The 21,851-nt window shown below is 41.7% G+C and overlaps 1 protein-coding gene across 1 annotated transcript in view; it reads left to right on the forward strand.

Moving 5' to 3' along the window:
• The window catches only part of CCDC7 (coiled-coil domain containing 7), a 430,640-nt gene that overhangs the window by 248,589 nt on the left and 160,200 nt on the right, over nucleotides 1-21,851 (forward strand). Inside the window, exons 39-45 of the mRNA XM_061586654.1 lie at nucleotides 4,799-4,924; nucleotides 5,337-5,456; nucleotides 6,016-6,141; nucleotides 8,738-8,857; nucleotides 9,889-10,014; nucleotides 11,284-11,391; nucleotides 11,952-12,068. Of these exons, the coding sequence (XP_061442638.1) occupies nucleotides 4,799-4,924; nucleotides 5,337-5,456; nucleotides 6,016-6,141; nucleotides 8,738-8,857; nucleotides 9,889-10,014; nucleotides 11,284-11,391; nucleotides 11,952-12,068 (843 nt within the window). The remainder of the gene's footprint in view (nucleotides 1-4,798; nucleotides 4,925-5,336; nucleotides 5,457-6,015; nucleotides 6,142-8,737; nucleotides 8,858-9,888; nucleotides 10,015-11,283; nucleotides 11,392-11,951; nucleotides 12,069-21,851) is intronic.

A 21,851-nucleotide genomic window follows, 5' to 3' on the forward strand; every position in this document is an offset into this window, starting at 1 on the left:
CCATGTGAGGAGGTGAGAGCCCTGCCTGATCAGCCACTACAAGGGACTGAGTGGTCCAGGAGTCCAGCTGCAGAGCACCCAGACTGGGGTGGCTAAAGAGATCCAGGAAGTGGATAGGCAGCTGAAGAGCTTGGACTGTGCAGAGTTGCCATCAATGGTGGGAGGAGAAGTGGCCTGAATTGTCCAGGAGCCTGCTAGCGGGGAAGACACCAGAAAGCTGGAGGTAAAGCCTCAAGAATTGGAGGAGGACAGATTGGAAAATGAAGAAGATGCCTCAGAGGAAAGGGGAGGAAAGACTGGGAACTGGAGACAGAGAGGCTTGCTTGCTGTTTGTACCCCCAAAGCTATGGGCAATGGGGAGCTAGATCTGATGGACCATAAATCTATGAACCCCTCCATCTTAAGCTCAGGTTGGAATGTGTGTAAATAAAAACCATATATCCTATAAGACCCTCATATCATCTGCTGACCTTCTTTCCAAGGAAACCAAACCCTGGGTAAGTGCTGGAACCCCTGGAAGTCTTGGAGATTGGGGTGGCATACAACAATATATTTATTTATTTTATTAAGTGTATAATAAAGTCTCATCCTCCCAAATGAGCCCTTATATGGATATGTTTCTTGTTTAGAATAATATTTGTATGACATTTGGACTCTGTTGTCTAAAATAGAGCTGCCTCAAGTACATCTCCCAAGCAGTGTCATTTGAATGTAGGTATGGGGTAAATATGGTTTGATATGTAGGAATAGGATGAGCAAGATAGGGAGACTGACTCCAGTGGGATCTGCTAGAGGTACAGGTCTTGCTAAGAGAAGGAATGATGGGAACTCTGGAAAGGATCACTGTAGTGGGGTTTAGGAATCCAAACAAGTGAGAAAAGTTTGGGAAAGGAGATGGGCCAAGGGTTGATGCAGTCGATGCTCAATAGCAAGGGGCTGGGCTGAGGACAATGGAGAAATAAAGGACAGACCCAGGACAGACAGTTGTCAGGATAGAGGAGAAGGGAGGATATGGTATTATGAGGTTCCTTCCAAATTCTGCTTTTAATTTTACCTGAACTTGAAGAAGACTCTCCTTACCTGCCTAAAAAGGCAAAGGAGAAGCTTTTGCCAGTATGAAATCCAGGGAGAACATGTTCTTCAGGACAGATGGTGTGTATGTGATATGATTGCAACATTCTTTCACCTATTACATCCAATCTTAATCTGTCAGTTCCCATGCTTCTTTTTTAAGTAACACTTGTCAAATAGTAAAACAAAGCCCCAGGCACCTGTCATAGAAGCCTTCACTTGAAAATGAATTCAACAGGATGTTAGTCCATCCATCCCATTCAACTCAGGATGGGGAAATCACTGGTCAGATTTCCTTTAAACTAACATTTTTAAACATCCCAGTCACAGTTTTGATGAGCCTTCAGGAAACAGGAATGCAATATTTTTCATTTTTATTGTTAAACCCATATTTGATAACCTGCAGCTAATAAGCTCAGGATTCCTTGTCTAGGGTTCTTTTCCCTGGAAAAGGCCCTTTGCACAAGATAAATATTGGTCACACACCCCATCCACCTCTTCCTATCTCACCAGAAGAAGCACTTCATTGGCTCTATCACATTGCCAGGTAGTTTTGCAGAAGAGGAGATGTTGTTCTTTGCACTAACTCCTGCCTTAGCTATTGATCAGTCAACTAAAAGTTCTCTTTTTCTACTTTACTTTCTTTTCTGCATATTGTTTTATATTTAATTTGAGTAGCATTCAATTATATTTTGGATGACGATGTGACAAATGGATGTGGATCAATTTATCTGAGCTTCCATGTATGTTTCACTTTATATGCCTTGAATAGTCCCATTTTTTATTTTAATTTACTTTTCCTATTTTTCTTTGGTTAATCATATGGCTGTTTGCTAATAGGCAGAAACACCTTGTGGTTTAAGAATGTACCTATAGCCAACAGATATTTCTATCAAACTTTAAAAAGCAGGGAAATTGGACAGCTATAGTGAATGCAACAAGGGAGCTGGAGACCTGACCTCCTCTCTGAGATATTGTATTGCCCTACAAATTTGTCAAAATGCAAACACAATTTGGGTTGGTCTTTCACAGTCCAATCCACTTCCTATGTAGCTTGGAAGAATTGGGTAACATGTGCCTCTGAGCATATGGTAAGTGGTGGCAACACCTGCAATCAGGACTACATCTCCAAAGATGGAGAATTGCTGTTGGTTCTTTTTTCTTTTTTTCTGTGGTACAACTGTTTCTACAGAGCAACTAACATAGAAAATTATATTTCTCTCATTATTCGTCCTAGAAATCTGTGTCAAATTTATTTTTATTAATTTCAAAGCCTTTTTATTGGTCGATGTCATATGATGGTGAAGACAGCCTTTTGTGTTTCAAACTGGAGGTTATGTTCTATTTCTATTTTGGGTGCATTAACAGTTGAATCTGAAACTGCAGTTCGATGTAAAATCAGACTGACTACAATATGTTGCTACTTAAGCTTAAGTAGACTTAATAGACAAAATAAAAAGTGACAAATCACTGGGTCCAGATGGCATCCACCTGGGAGTTCTCAAAGAACTCAAATGTGAAATTGTTGATCTTCTAACAAAAATATGTAACTTGTCCCTGAGATCTACCTCCATACCGGGGGACTGGAAAGTGGCCAATGTAATGCCAATCTTTTAAAAGGGATCCAGGGGGAATCCCAGAAATTACAGGCCTGTTAGCTTAATGTGTGTCCCAGGAAAACTGGTGGAAAGTATTATTAAATACAAATTACCCAAACATAGAGAAGAACTCAACTCCTGTCTCACTAACCTATTAGAATTCTTTGAGAGTGTCAACAAGTATATAGATAGAGGTGAACCAGTGGCCATAATATACTTAGACATTCAAAAAGCTTTCGACAAAGTACCTCACTAAAGACTCCTGAGTAAGCTTAGAAGTCATGGAATAAGAGAAGAGGTCCTCTTGTGGATCAGGAAATGGTTAAGTAGCAGGAAGCAGAGAATAGGAATAAATGGACAGTTCTCCCAATGGAGGACTATAGAAAGTGGAATTCCCCAAGGATCGCTGTTGAGATCTATGCTTTTCAACTTGTTCATAAACGATTTAGAGTTTGGCATCTGGTTGGCCACTGTGAGAACAGGATGCTGGACTGGATGGGCCACTGGCCTGATCCAGCAGGCTCTTCTTATGTTCTTATGTCAAAAATTTTAACTAGGTGAGAGTCATGCCCCGTGATGCCTGTGCATATTATTATTATTATTATTATTATTATTATTATTACATTTGTATACTGCCCCATAGCCGAACCTCTCTGGGCAGTTTACAACAATTATATGCATAGGGGGTTGGTTGTCAACCCAAACTCTGCCTTAGCTGTAAAGTCTTCCTGCATAAGGCAAGCATAAATCCCAGATGTGAGTCTGAATGAATTACCACTCGAAGATCTATAGTTAGCCACCTGCCCTTCCTCTTGATAAATGCAACAATTGCTTTCAAGATTTGTAACTATGATTTCTGATTCCCTTAAATCTTGGGGTGCCAGGGTGCAATTTTAAAAAGACCCCTATAGGTGCCAGGGTTACACGTCCCCCAGAAAAATGCAATCTTGAATATAACCTACATTTGGTTAGAATGGGTAGCACTGTTAGAAAAGAGATTATAAGGCAAGGAGACCTATGATAGCTCAGGGAAGGAGGAGACTAAGCGCTGGTGAGAGATGGGCATCTGAAAAACAGGGAGCAGATTGCAGTAGGAAAGGCAGTCCAAGTCCAATCTCTGAAACCAACAATTGGTTCATATAGATCAGCATTGTCTACACTGACTGGAAACACATGTATGGGGTTCCAGACAGGGACCATTCCAACTCTACCTAAAGATGTTGGGGATTGAATCTGGGACCTTCTGCATGCAAAGCAGATGCTCTACCAGGATTCTAAAGAGATAATGGTCCTAACTAGGTGGAGACAAGAGTTAGCAAGAGGGAATATATTACACTTCCTGATCTGTGGAGTTTGAAAGTGGAATGATGAAATGAAGATGACCTGGCAGCACCATGGACAGGAAGAAAGGCAAATATCAGGGGAGAGAGAATTACAAGATGTATTGAGGAAAATTCTGAGGCTTCTGCCTCCTGTTTTAACATTCTAGCTACTGAATTTCATCATTTGAAAGAAGAGTGATTTCCCAATGACACTTTGGAATGTTAATTAAAATGCTGAAAGGATCTAGTGCCAACTTGAAGTTGTCTGGCTACATGACTCCTTGCATCTGGGTAACAATTGCAAGGAGAGAGGCACAGTCTAAATTAACATATGCTTGAATTCATTCTTTAGTGGGAAACTATAAATGGGCCATTTTGGAGTATATTTGACCTTTTGTAAGCGATTCCTAGGAAATGGCAGGATGCAAACAGGTAAGGGTTAGGGTTAAGGAGACAGGCAATAGTTTTAAACAGAAGATGAGGAATCATGGTTATAAGACTCACAGGTGACGTGCAGCTATCAGGCTTTGCAAACTTTCCCTTACCTTTTCCAGGCAGTAATGGAGTTTCCCATTCACATGCATTCGACCAATTCTGGGGTGTGGCCAAAAATTGGGGTGCTTGAATACATTATATCACACACTGAAATTATGTCTATGAAGTAATTTGATCATTTTACTAGCACTATAAAAGCAAATAGTAAAATTTAAAATTTCCAGGTAATATTACATACCAATTGCACTGTTGTAGTTAGTAATTTCAGAATATATTAAAATCAGTTATGAAATGATCTGAAACTATTTTTAGAGCATAAACTACAGGAGCTTGCTGAGCAAAGAAGAAATTTGACTGAAGACCTAAAAGCAACAATATATAATATTAAAAAAGCACAGCGTCGTTCTTCAGAAAGAGCTCAACTTGAACAACCTACTGGTATGTAAAGAATGAAAGATGTATTATTTTTGAAATGCACTTAACATGCATATTGCTTATGAGTACAGAACTAATAGTAGAAGTGTACTATACAGAAAAAGCACAGTGTCACACTTCACAAAGAACTCAATTTGAACATCTCTCTGGTATGAAAATAATGAAAGAAGCATAAGCCCTAGACTCTAGAGCATTTAGAGTCTGTAAACATAGATCAACATTTATGTGATATTCTCAGAGGTTTAAGCCTACCTGAAATTGGTTTACTCCACAAGAATTAAATTTAGCATTTCTTTGCTTTAAAATGTAATCTGCAATTGCAGATGGAAAGTTCCTCGTGTTATGTGACTTTGTGACCAATAAGGCCATTTGAAATTATACTCCAACAGGTGACTTAAAAAACATTTCTTCACAGAAAGAGAATTATTTGAGCTATCTGTGAAGAAACAGCTTTTACAAGCAAACTTGGAATCCAACTGGAAAGAGCTACAGGAAGCTCAAGCTCTTGCAGCCACCCAACCAGGCAGTATCAGTGGTATGTATGCTGTGATTTCTTGTGTTGTCAGCTATAGACTTAAAATATATCTACTTGGATTTAAGGTCATTTCATTACAGCTGAGCTTATGTTCAGTGCTGATAAGCCTTCGTATGGCTATTGAGGATTATTTTGCCCTAAGACTTGCATAGGTCTAATATGCTATACCATGTCAATAAGCGTCATTGCTTGATTTTATACATTATAGATCAAAAGAAAATCTTAATCACCCTAAAAGCCAGGTTTTATAAGCCATATCTGTAATCAGAATATGTTTTTTGTTTAGAATAATGATGTTGGAATTCAGTTGTCTAAAACAAAGCTTCCTCAGATGCATCTCCCCATACAATATGTGTTTATTAATATTGACCAGTATTAGAAGGCTGTTAGTCTGATTAGAGAGATAACGTGTATGAATTAATTTGAGCAACTGGTACTATAAATGCAAATACTTATTTTAAAAATCTAGTTAATATTACATACCAATCACATGGTTATATTTTGTGTAGTTTTTGTCATATATTATTTTGTTATGAATTGGCCTGTAATTATTTTGTAGAACATAAACTACAGGAGCTCACCGAGCAAAGAAGACACTTGGCTGCGGATCTAAAGGAAACTATGCACGATATACAAAAAGCTGAACGTCATGCTTCAGAAAGGGCTCAGCTTGAAACATCCACTGGTAGGTAAATAATGAATGATGTACACTTTTTGAAGGCATATTACTTCAGTGTTGCAAGACAGTTGCACCACTGTCATCAATGGGGACACCAGACAACGTCCCTTTTCATTGTTCTTGGATGAATTTTAGTTCTTTGCAGCATAAAAACAGGATAAAAAACAGCTATTGATTGATGGATTAAAATAGCACTTATTTTCCTGGACGACTCACCCACATAGCCCCACATTGGGTTATGCTCTAGAAGCCCAGGCAGGAAATCTCTATTGTTAATTTGAATACTCCTCCTCCTCCTTTCCCTCTCAGCATCTCCTTTGTTCTAGTTTTGTTTTCCTGCCAGCCCAAGCAGACGTCTTTGTTCCTTCTCCATCACACTTTCAGTTTGCTTTCTTTTCCCACCATCTTACCCCCTCCTCTTGTCTATGGGCCTGGTGGGAAAGCAGAAAGAAGAAGCAGCTCCTCACAAGAGGAGCCAAAGAATTTTGGAGAAAGCGGCAAAAGCTATGGCTAAATCAGCAACCACTCTCATGCTTCCAAACCCAATTCAAAGTGCTGGTTTTGACCTATGAAGCTCTTTACCTCTCAGGATCCCAATATCTTCTGGAATGTCTCTCCTGATATAAACCTGCTTGGACCCTTAGATCTTTTTCTGAGGCCTTTTTCCATGTCCCCCCTCTGAGGGAGGCTCAGAGGGTGGTGACAAGGGAGAAGGCCTTTTCAGTTGGGACTCCCCATATGTGGAATATGCTCCCCAGTGAGGTCTTTGACATCCTTTCAGCACCAGGTATCACTTATCTCCTGTCCCCCCCCCAGGCATTTGATAGACTGAAATGATGTTGTCTGTTAATAGTATGCTGCTGAAGCTTCCTGTGGCTGCATGGTGATTTTGTGGTTTTATTGTTTTATTTTTATAGTATGATATCTTTGTTTTCTTTTTAACATTGTTATAAGTGGCTTGGAGACTTTCAGGTATCAAGTGACTAATAAATCTAATAAATAATAATAGTAATCCTCTGCTGATGCAAGAAATATGCTTTTTGTGTATCTCATAATGCACATGCATACGTTTGGCCATGAACAAATATTAACAAATCAATTACCTTCCCTGTGTGTTCTCTTTGAAAGTTAATGAATTTTCAGGGAAGTAGCCCTGTTAGTCTTTTGCAGGAAAAAACAAAGTCTTGTGGCATCTTAAAGAAAAGTTAATTAAATGACTAATGGACCATTATAAAGCCATCTAAGGCTGCAATTCTAACCATGTCAGCTTCATAGTAAGTCCCATTCAGGTAAGTGGAGTTAGAATTGCTGCCTCAGGGCAAGCGCCAGAGGGCAATAGGCCAGGCCCTGCCAAGGGCCCATGTAGCTCAGAGGGGTCCCTGAAGGGCCCCTCCTTAGGTTAGTAGGGTAGCGCTGCCATTCTGTGATCCATGCCAGTGTCAACTCCCGACCCTGCCACAGATTGCAGAGAGGGAGCTCCCAGCAGAGCTTGGAAAAGTTACTTTTTTGAACTACAACTCCCATCAGCCCAATCCAGTGGCCATGCTGGCTGGGGCTGATGGGAGATGTAGTTTAAAAAGTAACTTGTCCAAGCTCTGGGCCCGCCATACAGACCGTGGGCTTGCAACGCCTGTCCGCATGTCCCACCTACATTTCTTGTTGTCTTGAATGCTGTGCACACTGTGCACGCATACCTGCCACCAACTAAAATGGCAGTGGGGGCTTCCTTAAGGGGCTGATGCCCTCCACCATCTTGGTTGATGGCAGGCATGTGCATGTGTAGTATAGCGTGCATGCGTGCCATCAACCAAGATGGTGGAGGGCATCAGCCCCTTAAGGAAGCCCCCACTGTCATTTTAGTTGATGGCAGCTGTCCACACACACCACCACTTTGGTTGATGGCAGCTGTCCACGCACAGCGCACACAGCATTCAAGCCAACAGGAAGGGTAGGTGGGAAGTGCAGGCAAGCACCGCAGGCCCAGGGCAGGCTGGTGCCCAAGGGCCCAATCATGCCTGGCACCAGCCCTGACAGCCTATTTTATTGATTTCAGAGTTTAGTATAAAATTGTCATCTTATCACCTTTCCATCACCAAGCAATCAGGGAGGGACAGTTTATTTTGCTTTCTGTGTCCTGAATTTCTTGGCTGCAGTGAGGCAGGAAGAGAACAGCAGTAAAAGGGGTTTTTTTGCCTCTCTATCATCTGCCTGCCATGCCACAGCCCCTAATTTAGCCATGTGCAGCAGCTGCCTGACCAGTCCCATGGGGACCCTCCTAGTTAGTCTGCTGGATCGGGACCTCTGCACTTCTCCCCCTAAGTCCAACCCTGATGGCACCACTAGTCACTATATTCAATCTCTGGCATTAACGATCAGGATTATTTGCTTGAAGCAGATATGTTACATTTCAAGAAGGATTTCATTTCACTTTTTTTACCCTTTCTTTTATGCAACCTGCAGTGGTAAATGAAAACGTTACTTGTCATTTCTATGAAATAATCTCATTTTAAAAATATTTTTCTTCATTTTATGTTAATTTGCTAATAAGAAGGACTTTGAAACTATTTTTCAAGAGGCAATTCTGAAATATTTCTGTTCACAGGAAGAAAGTTATATGATCTCTTGGAGAAGAAGCATCTATTAGAAGCCAATTTGGAATCCAATTGGGAAAATCTGCAAGAAGCTCAGGCTCTTGCAGCTACTCAGCCAGCCAGTATTACTGGTAGGTGTGCTGGGATCTCTGATGCTTTTAATTACAATCTTAAATATATATTGTTGAAAGTAAAGCACTTCTACCTCAATTAAAGGTTATGGTAAAGTAGTTTTTGCAAGACTGTAGAAAATTGTTTCTGCATTATTTCTTACATTATTCTAAAATGCTACACAGTGGGCTGGTTCAGATGTTATGTTAAACAATTGTGAGAAAAAGTTGCAGCAGCCTTGGACTTATACGCTCCCTCTCTCACCAGCATGCCCACAAGGAGGAATTCAGCTTTCACTTCAGTTTAAGATTAGTTGCAGCTTGCTGTGTTGTCCAGATCCAGTAAATTGCCAATGTTAACTATAGTTAGTGGAAACAAGCCAACACCAGTCCATAGTTTATGAAGCTGGCTTGTTTCCACTAACCATAGCTAAGATTAACAACTATGGTTAATCTTCCCCTCTTCATGGCCATACTGAAGGAGGAAAGGGAAGGAGTGTGGAAGGTTGAGTCTCATTTAGGAGTGTTCTTGTAACACTATACCATAGATTAGTGTTGTTTCTGAATGCAGCTGGTCTAAAAAAGAACTCCTTCAGATGCAACTTCCACTTCAGTATGGGCTTAACACTCAACTCTCTCTCTCTCTCTCTCTCGCTCGCTCACACAGACACACAGACACATACACAGAGAGACACAGAGACAGGCAAACAAGATGGTGTATCACAGTTCAAAGACACATTCCAGCCAGGCAAAAGCACTTGAGAGGAGCACAGAACAGGGCTGATGAAAAGTGTAGCCTTGGGAGAGTCTTCAGAGCTGAACAGAGAGGCTTGGAGGGCTGCATTTGACCCCAAGACCTCACATTCCCCAGCCCTAGTGTAATGTTACAAGAAGAAGAATGTAGAATGTTACAAGAAGCACACTATAAATGCTAAGCATTAATCTTTAAAATATTGAAATATTATTAAATACCAATTGCACAATTATATTTAGTGTAGCTATTTTAGCATATACTAAATATTTTGTTATAAATTTGTCTGAATTTTTAATAGACTATATACTTGAGAAACTAGCTGAGGAAAGAAGGCGTCTGACTGAAGATCTAGATGCAACTGTACATGATATACTAGAAGCACATCATCAAGCTTCAGAAAAATCTCTAACTGGGAAACCTGCTGGTAAGTAGGGAGTAAATGATCTTTAATATTAAAAAGGGCATTTACCATGCATATTGCTTCAAAGTTGAAAGCCCAGTTATCACTCCCATCACTGTGGCCACCAGAGGAAGAAGATACATCAATCTGACAGCCTTCCATTGTGCCTGGATTGAGTCCTGGTGAAGAACGTCCCCTTCCTCAGGCACCAGAAATGTAGCTGAGTCCGTCAGATGCAGCAGCCAGGCAGATTTCCATCATGTCTCTATCAGTTTTCAGTGGACATCCCCTGCTCACAGCCAGTTTGCACCTGGATAAATTGTATGAGCTTTTAACCATATGCTAAAAACTAAGGGGGGGATGGAGGTGATGATCAGTATAGAGGATGATGATCAGTATAAAAGGATTTATGCTTAGCTTTCTGTTTTGTGCTGATTTGGAGGCACTGGGGATGGACAGTTTTTCCTAATCTGTCAGTTTTTCTCTCCTAATCAAAGGGTTCTCAGAGTTCACTGGGAGTAGACAGAGAGGACCTTATACTTTGCCTGAAAGTGTTTTGTATGTTCCTATGGGACCAGTGTTTACAGACATCTGACCTACATCATCACAGCAAATGTGGGCGATATTATCAAAGACTGAAGCCCACTTGAAATACTCTGCTAATTTTCTTTTTTTTGTCATTAATTTTTTTATTCAAAGTTTCAAAAAACAACACAAAACAAAACAAAAACAAATTAATAACTAATACAATAAAATAAAATGTTGACTTCCGATTTGTCGCAGATCAGTTATAGGTCTATAATATATAACAAACCTGTCTCTTAATATATTACAAAATCACTTTCCTCCAGTAGTTATCTTAATTAATCATCAAATCTCATTAACATCACTTTATTCTTTCCGCAAAAAGTCAAAGAGAGGTTTCCAGTCCTTGAGAAATATATCCATCGATTTTTATCCAAATAAACATGTCGATTAATCCATCTCATCAAGTCTGCTAGGTCCAGTAATTTCAATAGCCATTCTTCCATTATCAGTGTTAATTCCATCTTCCATCCTTGCATCCATAATAATCTTGCTGTCATAGTCATAGTCATATAATAAGACTCTGCTAATTTTCTTGAAGGATTTGATTTAATTTATTTGCCCTAGTTAAGATATGCATTGACAATTCCATTTTTATGAAATTATACCTTTTTAATATCTTTCATCATGTTATGTGATTTTATGAGCATGAAGATATTAGAAATGATTTTAAAAGAGATGACTCAAAAACTTCCCCCTCCCCCCCAGAAAAGGAATTATATGAACTATCAGAGGGGAAACAACTATTGCTGGAAAATTTAAAAGGGCTACAAGAAGCTCAGGCTCTTGCAGCAACACAACCTGGCAGTATTGGTGGTATGTATGCTGTAATTTTTACTTTTTTTTCAACTACAGTATTCCAACATGCATTTGGAATTAAAGTGTTTAAATTGCCAAGGACGTTTTGCATGGCTAAAGAAAATTGTTCTGCATTAAAATGTAAGTGGAACCTGCAACAAAATGTTGCAGTGTGAAGTGTTTCTGTTCAGTGTGCTAGCCATGCCTTCTGTCAGGATACTCCATTCTCCCCCAGGTTTAAGGACAGTTCAACAATAGAATAATCTAGAGGGTGGTGGGTTCTCCCATGCTAAAGGTCTTCAGGCAGAGTCTGGACAGCTATTTGTTGGGGTTGCTCCAACTGATGACCCACTACATCATTAAATGTATGAAATGTCAAGACAAACTATGGATTGATGTTACATTTGAATGCAATCAATTAATATGAAGTGATTTGAACATTCAGTGAGCAATATATAAATGTTCATTTATATTAAAGATGTTCAGAGAATATTGGATGTTAGTTGCACTACTGTATATAGTGTAGTTATTTCAAAGTATATTAATTTTTTATGACTTGGTCTGAAATTATTTTATAGAGGAGAAACGAAAGCAGCTAGCTGAGCGTTTGGCTGCAGATCTAGAGGCAACTATGCATGATTTACAAAAAGCACAGCGCCAGGCTTCAGAAATACCTTTAACTGTAAGACCCAGTGGTAAGTTGAGAATAGGGATGGAAAGTTCTGTCAATTTCAGTTCTCTCAGTTTCTCATTTTTTCAATGTTAAATTCAGTTCTCTACACTTCTGCAGCAATCTATGAATTTAAAAAAAAATCCATGAAAAGTCTGCACCATTTTAGTGCGAATTTCTCCAAATAAACACATTTTTGTAGGCAGTGTTGACAAAGGTACATATTTGTGCAAACCATTTCTCATCACATCATGCCTTTTTGCCTGTTATTTTCACTCATATATTCATTTTTATACACACTTGCCCCTAATACATTTTTGTAAATATTGTTTAGTTGGTGAACTGCATCTCAAAATTCTAATAAATGCAAATTTCGAAGGATGGCTGTGTTTCAGTTCTCATATTGTTTTGGAAAGTGTGAATTTGATAAATTCTGTTTGAAATGCGAACTGAATCGAAATTCTCACCAAACCCTAGTTGAGAATAAATGACTTTCTCATTTTAAAAGATATATTGTGAATATTTAAGTGTGGCTCCAGAAGAAAGTGCTAAGGCTGGGCTGAGTTAAGCCAGGAATGGGAACTAGGAACCACAAAACAAGCCAGTAATCAGGACTGAAGAGCAAGTCAGAACTGGAGGACAAACCCAGTGGGATTGAGGATCAAGGCAGAAGTCATGACCAAAGAATTACCAAGAATACAGGAACATGCCAGAGCTCAGAAAGACCTTACTGTTTGTCTTACATGAAACAGGAAACCCTCTAACACGTCTTCCTGTCCAGGAGGATCCAATGGCCAGCCTGGGTGAGCAGAGTCAGTACAATACAAGGCCCAAGGATACTTTATTGAGAAGCCACGACCAACAATTCAGTGGCTCACCACCAGAGCTTGGAAGATTACTTGTAACTGTAATTTATTACTTTTTAAAATTACATGGCCCAAAAAAGTAGTAATTACCATTACAATTACAATCGCTCTGAAAGTAACATTACTTTTTCTCAAAAGTAACTACAATTACATTTCAGTTACTTTTTTAAAAAAAACAAATTACCTACAAGGTGCTGGCCTTGGATGCTGCACATCTAAGTAGCCTAAAACAACATTAAAAATAAACACACACACAGGGTAGTAGAATAATTTTTTTATCCATAAGATTAAGGGAATGGCATATCAGAATCTCACATCCCCCCTGCAGCAATGGTGATACCCCAACACACATATAATTCACTTGAAATGCTGCTTTTACAATACATTTCTATTATGTCTCAAAAGAACAAGATGCTCAAAGAGCATGTCAGGCAAGGAATGTCTTTTTACAGACATTACATTGCCACCAGTACTGAACAGGTGTTCTACTGCGGCGCTTGAAGGCATGCCTGCGTTGTGCTGCAAAAAACACCACAGCACATGTGGAAAGCCATGGAGTAATGACACTTCTCTCATGGATGACAGAGGTCTCCAAGTGGGTAGTATAGCTCCCCCTACAGCTCAGAGACAGGAAATGCTTTGGCAAATACTTTTGCTCCTCCCCTCTTGTTGAGTCTCAGTTCATTTCCTGTCTCCACTCGGAGTACATCTTACTTGATTTCTCTCTCCTCACTGAGGGCTATCTGTTTTTCTCCTCTCTGAGGGCTATCTGTTTTCTATTTTATATGTTTCTCTTTCATACGTACATCTGTTTGTCCTTCCTAAAAAAACCACCCTCCTGTCAGATTGCCTTTGCTCACCTTCTGTCAGTTCTCCTTTATTCCTGCTTCGACATGGATAAAACAGCATGGTTAAAACGATGGATAAACGAAGGGGCAATCAGCGAAAAGAAGAGGCATTTTAAGAGCCTTGGGTAGCACTCGGCCGTAGCTGTAGTCAGCACCCAGCCACAGGCAGCCTTCAAAAAAAAGGCATTTTAAGAGCCTTTGGCAGCACTCAGCAGTAGCCGCAGTCAGCACCCAGCCGCTACAGATTCACGCCATTATGCGGCAGGCACCAAAAACTGGACCCTGATGGTCCTGCTGTAGTAAAGCTACCCAAGCTGTTGGCTGTCTCTCTGTGTAACTACAGGGAGGCCTTAAGACGGTAAAGGCTGTGAAGCAACTCGTGGATTCCATGGAGGTGCAAGGTTCTTTTTCTGTCAAAAAACTCCTTCAGGAATTCTGATTGGTTTCTGGGGAAAATAGTCTGAGATGTTTCTTTCATTTGAAATTAATCAGGTTATTTAATCTTGCAACTGGTTTCCTCTAAAATAGGAATTTCAATTCTACTAGGTGACTATATGAGGCAGTGCTAGTCGGACATCTTGGCCTGTCAGCCATGTTTGCTGGAAATGGTGTGTTGGGTTTTACTCCATTATGGCATCCCCAGTGCATCTAGCCATACTGTTTTCATGGTCCTTTTGTCCCAATTTATTTCATTCCAATCCAGTTCATCCTGTGGAGAAGGCTGGGTATTTATTAGTTGTGCGAGGGGCGCTCTAGTTTTACCTCGGTCGTACCTGAGTCATTTGCTGGCCTGAGTGTCCATACATCTCTCTGGCATAAGAATTACCTGGGCCTCATTACCTCATGTTTCTTTCCACAACACAGGAAAGCATGAGATGTGCAGCTAAAAGGCAGATCTGGCCCTCAGATGTTATCAAAACGCAGGTCAGATCTGGCCCTCCAATGTTATCACGATGGTACTGTCTTTGAACCTTTGGGATCAGTCCCTCTAGGAACTCTTTCCTTCAAAACAGTTCTTCTAGTGGCTATTATGACAGCACGAAGGGTGTCTGAGCTCTAGGCTCCATCTGTCTAAAAGCACCTATGTATTTTCCACATAGTGGTGCTACAGACTAACCTTGGTCTTTGTTGCCAAAGTAAACATGGTCTTCCTCAGGCAACAGGAAATCTACTTTCTTTCTGTCTTAACCCTTCCCACACCAAAGAGTAGGTGTGGCACTCATAAGATGTTGGAAGTCACTGAAAGTATATATTAATAGAACCAATCTGTTTAGGTGTTCCAAACCCCTATTCATGTCCTTCCATCCTGCCACTATGGGGAAAAGAGTATCAAGTTCAACCCTAGCTAGTTGGATCAGAGCTTGCATTTCCTTAGCATATGAGTCCCTACAGTTGCAATCACCACTGCACATTACAGGACACTCCACTAGGTCCACCTCTACATCAGTGGTTCTTTCCACAAATACTCCAATACTAGATATCTGTAAAGCAGCGACTTGGTACACTCCCAGTACCCTCACCAGGCATTACAAATTTGATCTATAAGCCTCAGCAGGGTGTCATTTGGCCACAGAGTTCTGCAACAGATCTTATTCTCTGGGCCTGCCATTGTCCCACCCAAGGTCTGCAGCTTTAGTACGTCCCACTTGGAGACTTCTGTCATCCATGAGAGAAGGAACAATTTGTTCTTATTGTAAAGTGTGTTTCTTCATGGATGACAAGAGGTCTCCAAGGCCCACCCTTGCAGTATTTGTGAGTCTCTGTATTTTTTCTGGTGACTGGGACTAAATCAGTGAGGGCCATGACTCCTGTCTATTCTATTTGTTGATAGTCAGCTGACCTTATTCCTAACACGTTTGTTGTATGGATGAGTGTGCCTCTTTTCATGTACTGTGTTTGATCCTTGAGTTTTTCTGTTGAGGCTGATCTCTAAAGCTTTTCCAAGAAATTAATTGAGCCTCAACAAGAGGGGAGGAGCAAAAGTATTTGCTGAAGCATTTCCTGTCTCTGATTTGTAAGGGGAGCTACACTACCCACTTGGAGACCTCTTGTTATCCATGAAGAAACACAGTTTATGGTAAGAACGAACTGTTCCTTCCCTGCTGGAAGACCTCAGGTACCTCAACAATTCCTCATCAGCAGTGTCCACTGCTGACTTCTTGCCCTGGGACTGAATGTTAAAGAAGTCATTTTCCAAATCATCTCCTTCCTGGTCTTTGTCTGAAGACTGATCACTGTCCTCATTAAGTGCACCCATCTTTATTTCAGCTTTCAACAAGGCTTCCATTGTGTATCTAAGAAAGAGAGAGGATATGTTAACACATATATGTTAGGAAACCACCATCTGCTCTTCATTTCCTGATGCTTGTCATGTCCCCTGATTCAGGGTCCAACTGTCAGCCTGAGCCTGTGGATGATGGCATGGAAGGTAGGAAGGTGACCAAATCACCACACTCATGGGGCAGCACAGCAGGCCCTTAAGGATTACCTGCAGCACCCAAGGATGTGATGAGGAGCCCCAGGAAGAAAAGGCCCAGCCCCTGCCTACCACCTTAAGCCCTCTGATGCCTCCCTAGAGACAAGATTTCCCTTGGAGTAATCTACCCAAAGGGCTTCCCTAATGTTCTTACTTGTTGGTATGGGTGGTTGCCTGACATGATTCCAGCCACTCTAGTTTGAAGCGAGGGTGTAGGCAGGCTGCCAGAAGAAGCCCCTTGTCCTTCCATATAGCTGCAAACCGCTTTCTTAGTGCTTTGTACACACCTCTCAGCAGCTGAAAACAGTATGTGTACCTCACAGGTTTGTTTTCCAGCCCTTCTGACTTGCAGTCCAGATTGTAGAGCATTGGTAGCAAATACCCCATGAACATGCCATTCTCCAGTTGCAGGATGTCTAGGGACTGTGGCCCCATGATCTCTGTATATTCCTGCACCACTATAGTCTCAGCAGCTGTGATCCTAGACAAGGAGCACTAGTCCATTATGGCATTCTTTTTAGTGGCATAATTGACAGGAGCTCATGTAGTTGCTTCAATACATCAAAGGTGGAATTCCACCTGGTCTTGTTCAGTACCTTCAGATACACACAACATTGAGTATGGATATACTCAGCAATCTGTGCTGACTGGTTCTGCTTGGACCACAACTTGCTGTATTTTCCCATCAAGGAACAAAAGTGTTTCTTGAAAGAACCAAGAAGACTATTTTTGGAGGAGTCAGAAAGCATGGCCTTTTTGCCAGGTTGAGGGTGTGGCTAGCACATCTCTGGTGTGGTGGTAAAAACAAAATCTTCTCCTGAGTCTGTAGCTTCTTCCTCTGCCTCAGGTCCTGTGTCCAGGATCCCACAGATGGGCACAAACTCCACCTCAGCCTCCTCCTAGTTATCACCATCATCATCATTTGTACTGGTGTCTGCAGCTTCTGCTGGTTCTTTGGCCATGAAAACTTTGAACACTTTCACAAAGTAGGAGCCATAATCGGTAGTAGTACACATAACTTTGTTGTGATTCCTGTACTGCACATGCACATCATGCAGTGCTTTTGCAAGGACATCACATGTATGGTGCCTCTTCAGACACTTGCAAGCAAAGGCCCTTGTGATGATCCCACCTTTGGCTCCCCCTGTCAGGTTCCCACCTGCTTGTGTCTACCGCCTTTCACTAGGCACCACCTCAGGACACCACCAGTCAGGATTGTTGTTTTTATTTTTTTCTCTAGCTCACCCCGCTCTAGCCCAGATCTCACAAGATCCCACTGCTAGGCAGCATCACCAGTCACTCCCTGTAAACAATACTGCTAGAGACTTTGCCTCAGTCTCTCTATAGCTTGTTACTTTGTGTCTGGGTGCCCTTGCTGTTCACAACCCCCTTGTATCTTTATCTAAAAAGCATACAATCCTGGGTTGCTCTGGATACTTGACATTGTTACAATATCTCCCTTCACCGCTGCCACCATATGATACAGTTTCCCTTCAGCTTTGGTAATTACCCTGCCCTCCCTTCTGGTCTGTGTATTCCCAGCCAAGGATCAGGCTTTGGTAAACCAATAAAAGTATTTATTTGATAACACCAGGAAATAACAAGATTACTTTAGGAATGTTTAACAAGCGTATGGTTTCATATAGTGTCACTCTTTATGTTTCTGGTCATATATATACTGTCTAAATATCAGCCAAATATAATCCAACCCTCCCTCAGAACTCTGCCAACCAACCCATCCAAATAACTCTCCACTAACGACTCTCCAACAACTCTCACCAACTGACCCCCTCTCAACTGTCATCCTCCCATTTATACCTTCAGCCATTCAAACACTCAGCCAATCATCATCCAGCATTCTCCAGCCTTCCAACCCATGCTCTCCCCCCTCATTCAGTTCACTTACCATATTTATTTATTTTATTTTATTTATTTATTTTATTTCATTTTTAAACCGCCCATAGCGAATAGCTCTCTGGGCGGTGTACAAAAGATTAAAAGTACAGAAATACAAAATATCACAATAAATAAACTGAAACAAAGAGATTTAAAATTGTAACATTAAACGCTTTAAAATGCCTGGGAGCATAGCCAGGTCTTAACCTGGCACCGAAAAGATAGAAGCGTCGGCGCCAGGCGTATTTCTTCGAGGAGGCTATTCCACAATTCGGGGGCCACTACAGAAAAGGCCCTAGATCGAGTAACTGTCCTCCAGGCTTCCCGATGGGTTGGTACCCGGAGGAGGGCCTTAGACGCTGAGTGAAGTGACCGGGTCGGTTCATAGCGGGAGAGGCGTTCCACAAGATACTGCGGTCCCACGCCGTGTAAGGCTTTATAGGTCAAAACCAGCACCTTGAATCTGGCTCGGAAGCAAATAGGTAGCCAGTGCAAACGGGCCAGAACAGGTGTTATATGCACTGACCGGCTGGTCCTCGTCAGCAGTCTGGCTGCTGCGTTTTGCACTAGCTGAAGCTTCCGAACTGTCTTCAAGGGCAGCCCTACGTAGAGCGCATTACAGTAATCCAACCTAGAAGTTACCAGAGCATGAACAACTGAGGCGAGGTCATCCCTGTCCAGATAGGCGCGTAGCTGGGCTACCAACCGAAGGTGGTAGAATGCATTCCTTGCCACCGTGGCCACTTGCGCCTCCAGAGACAAGGAAGGATCGAAAAGAACCCCAAGACTACGAACCTGTTCCTTCAAGGGGAGTGTAACCCCATCTAGAACAGGGTAAGCATCCACCATCTGGGCAGGGAAGGCATTCACCAACAGTGTCTCAGTCTTGTCTGGATTGAGTCTCAGTTTATTAGCTCTCATCCAGTCCATTATCGCGGTCAGGCAGTGATTCAGCACATCCACAGACTCACCTGTAGAAGATGAAAAGGAGAAATAGAGCTGCGTGTCATCAGCGTACAGGTTACAGGTTTTAACATATAAGGACATCACAGCCCTCACCTCAAGTTTCAGGGTAGTTGGGTTGATCCAGTGGGCTGTTACCCCAAAGTAACTCTTTTTGCCATTTTCCCAACAATCTGCAGTGGTTGCTATATATGCCACAACACCCATTCGGTTTGCAAGAGTTTGTCTCATGTGGCATGCTCTCTTCTTAATTCTGTCAGAGTCTTGGCACATATGATGGTGAGAGCTTTTGGGAGTCCAATGCGAATCAGACTAATGAATGGTGGTTTGTCCACAGTCTGAAATGGTAGTCTCCTCTACAATGAAATCAATGATTTTCCTGTCGAGATTGCTCTGGGTGACAGCCTCCCTGCCGGATCCCCACCTCTCAAGGGTTGTCTGCTGCTGCTTCAGCAATTTGGAAGGAGGGGCATCATGCATTGGTTCAGGATGGCCCCGCCTCCTGGCCTTTATTGTGTCTTCAATTGCTCTCAGCTTCTCAGGGTGTACCCTCTGAGGAAGAAGATGAACAAAGCATGAATCCAAGAAAAAATGGAAAAGGCACTTCACAATTTAAACATAAATAGACAATGGACACTCTTTGAGGACCAGTATGACCAAGGCTCATCTCGAAATGTTTCTTCACATTGGATGAGGAGGAAATAGTTGATCTCAGAGTTTTGATCTTTAGAAGGCAGTAATTGCATCTTACAATGACATTTCTCCCGCTTTGGCTCACAAATGTACAAGCTTTCTCAAAGCCAAAACATGGTACTTGCTGTTCTGCAGCTGTGGTTGTTGGCAACTGTCACTGCTTCATGTTGTCCTCCTCATGCACAGGGCCTCACTTTCTAGTTTTGCCTCCTCAGGATCAACAAGCTGTGACTCAAGTGGCTGCACCAACTGGCTGTTGCTCTCAGCAGCAACAACTGTAACAGGCTTGTCTGTAATAAATAAGAGATAATGCTCCTGTATGGCTGTGATGGATCTTCACCTTGTAGTGGTGAGTGGGCTTGCATGTTCCAGTGAACCCTATGAGCGATGCCGTCAGGAGTCATGTACTCCCAGCAGGGTCACCCATGGCGGTAAGGTCAAGGGAGAGGAACCAGACAAAGAATGATCCAAGAAAGTCCTCAATGGCAGAACAGGTGGACGATAACAATGTGTATGTTACAACGGCTGTGAAGGCAGATGAAGGCTGCAGCAGATGAAGGACTTCCAATAGTCATGGTACCCATGCCATTGGATCAAAGCCTTTTTCTGTCAAGATTGTGGGTTGATCATGGTGCACTGATCTCCCCACATAAAACAAATTCACACACAGGTGTTTTCCATAACAAAAGTCCCATGGCGATTGGCAAATGGTGACGGGGGCAGGACTGTGAAATCCAGAAGCCCCTAGTCATGGTCTGGTACATCGATGGTGGATACAGATTCAGACAGATCCATTGTTAAAGATTATATTTTGGAAGACAATCTTACTTGGTCACAAGTGATCGCCAAGAAGAAGAAGAGATGCCATGTGAAGTGTGCCCCCATCTCTTCGCCATCCTGCAAGATCCCCCCAGTCAGAGTGGAAGTAAGCAGGTCGATAGCATAATTAAAAGAGATCTTTGCATAATTTTTGCTCGCTGAATAACTCTGCCTGGGCCAGTCTAACCTACTAGCTCAGAAGCTTGTTGTGAGCATAAAATGAAGGGAGGGGGAGAGCCATATACAATGAATTGATGTAGGATTTGAAGATGATAATTATGATGATAATAAATATTCAGCATTTCAAATTAATTCTGTATGAGAAGCATTCCATGCCAAGCTTGGAAAACCAAGGAGGAGGTATAAAATGTAGGCAAAAGTACTTTTGACAAAATGCCATTTATCCTTTATATATATATGTGTGTGTGTATAAAATAATATATATATAATTAGTAATAAAGCTGAATGATGTATGTAAAGCATTTTTCTCTTTCCCTTTTCTGTTATTATTTTAGTACTACTTTGTAATTTTCTTTTCCTTAATAAACATTATTTAAAAATATTAGTAATAATGATAATTAATTAATTCTGTACAAGCCTGTATGCACTATTACAAAATTGCCTATAGTGGGGGGGGGGCATGGATGGTTTGAAATGGGTTTGCTTTGGAAGGAAGGAACTATATGGAACAAACTTCCCCTGCCAGCAACCAAGGCACTTGTGGGGCTTGCCTGCCCAAGGGGGGAGGGGAGGGAGACAGAGGCCACCACTCAGCTGCTTCCCACGCTCAGCGCAAGCACAGAATTAACACACACACATACTCTCAGCTAGCAAGCATCATGGCTCACACACGCCCAAGCACCCTGCATGCAAAAAAGTGTTAAGCATTTCAGATGGAGCAAAGTAGCCATGAAGGGCAGCGGAAGCGACTTCGCATGCTCAGTGTAAGCAGAGAATTAACACACACACACACTCAGCTAGCAAACATCGTGCCTCACACGTGCCCAAGCACCTTGCATGCAATAAAGTTTAACCATTTCAGATGGAGCATAGTAGCCACGAAGGGCGGTTGACAAGAAAGTATCCACACACACACACATCATCATCATCATCACTCATCTCCACAGTTCTTCATCTCCATTCTGCTGCTGCCTCCTTCTCCTTCATCCACATCCTTGCCCTCTAGCTTTTCCCCTCTACTCCTTCTCCATCACCGTCCATTTTTGAAACAATTTCCCCCTCTCTGC

Source organism: Rhineura floridana, chromosome 10 (genome assembly GCF_030035675.1).
Source record: "Rhineura floridana isolate rRhiFlo1 chromosome 10, rRhiFlo1.hap2, whole genome shotgun sequence".
Lineage (NCBI taxonomy): Eukaryota > Metazoa > Chordata > Lepidosauria > Squamata > Rhineuridae > Rhineura > Rhineura floridana.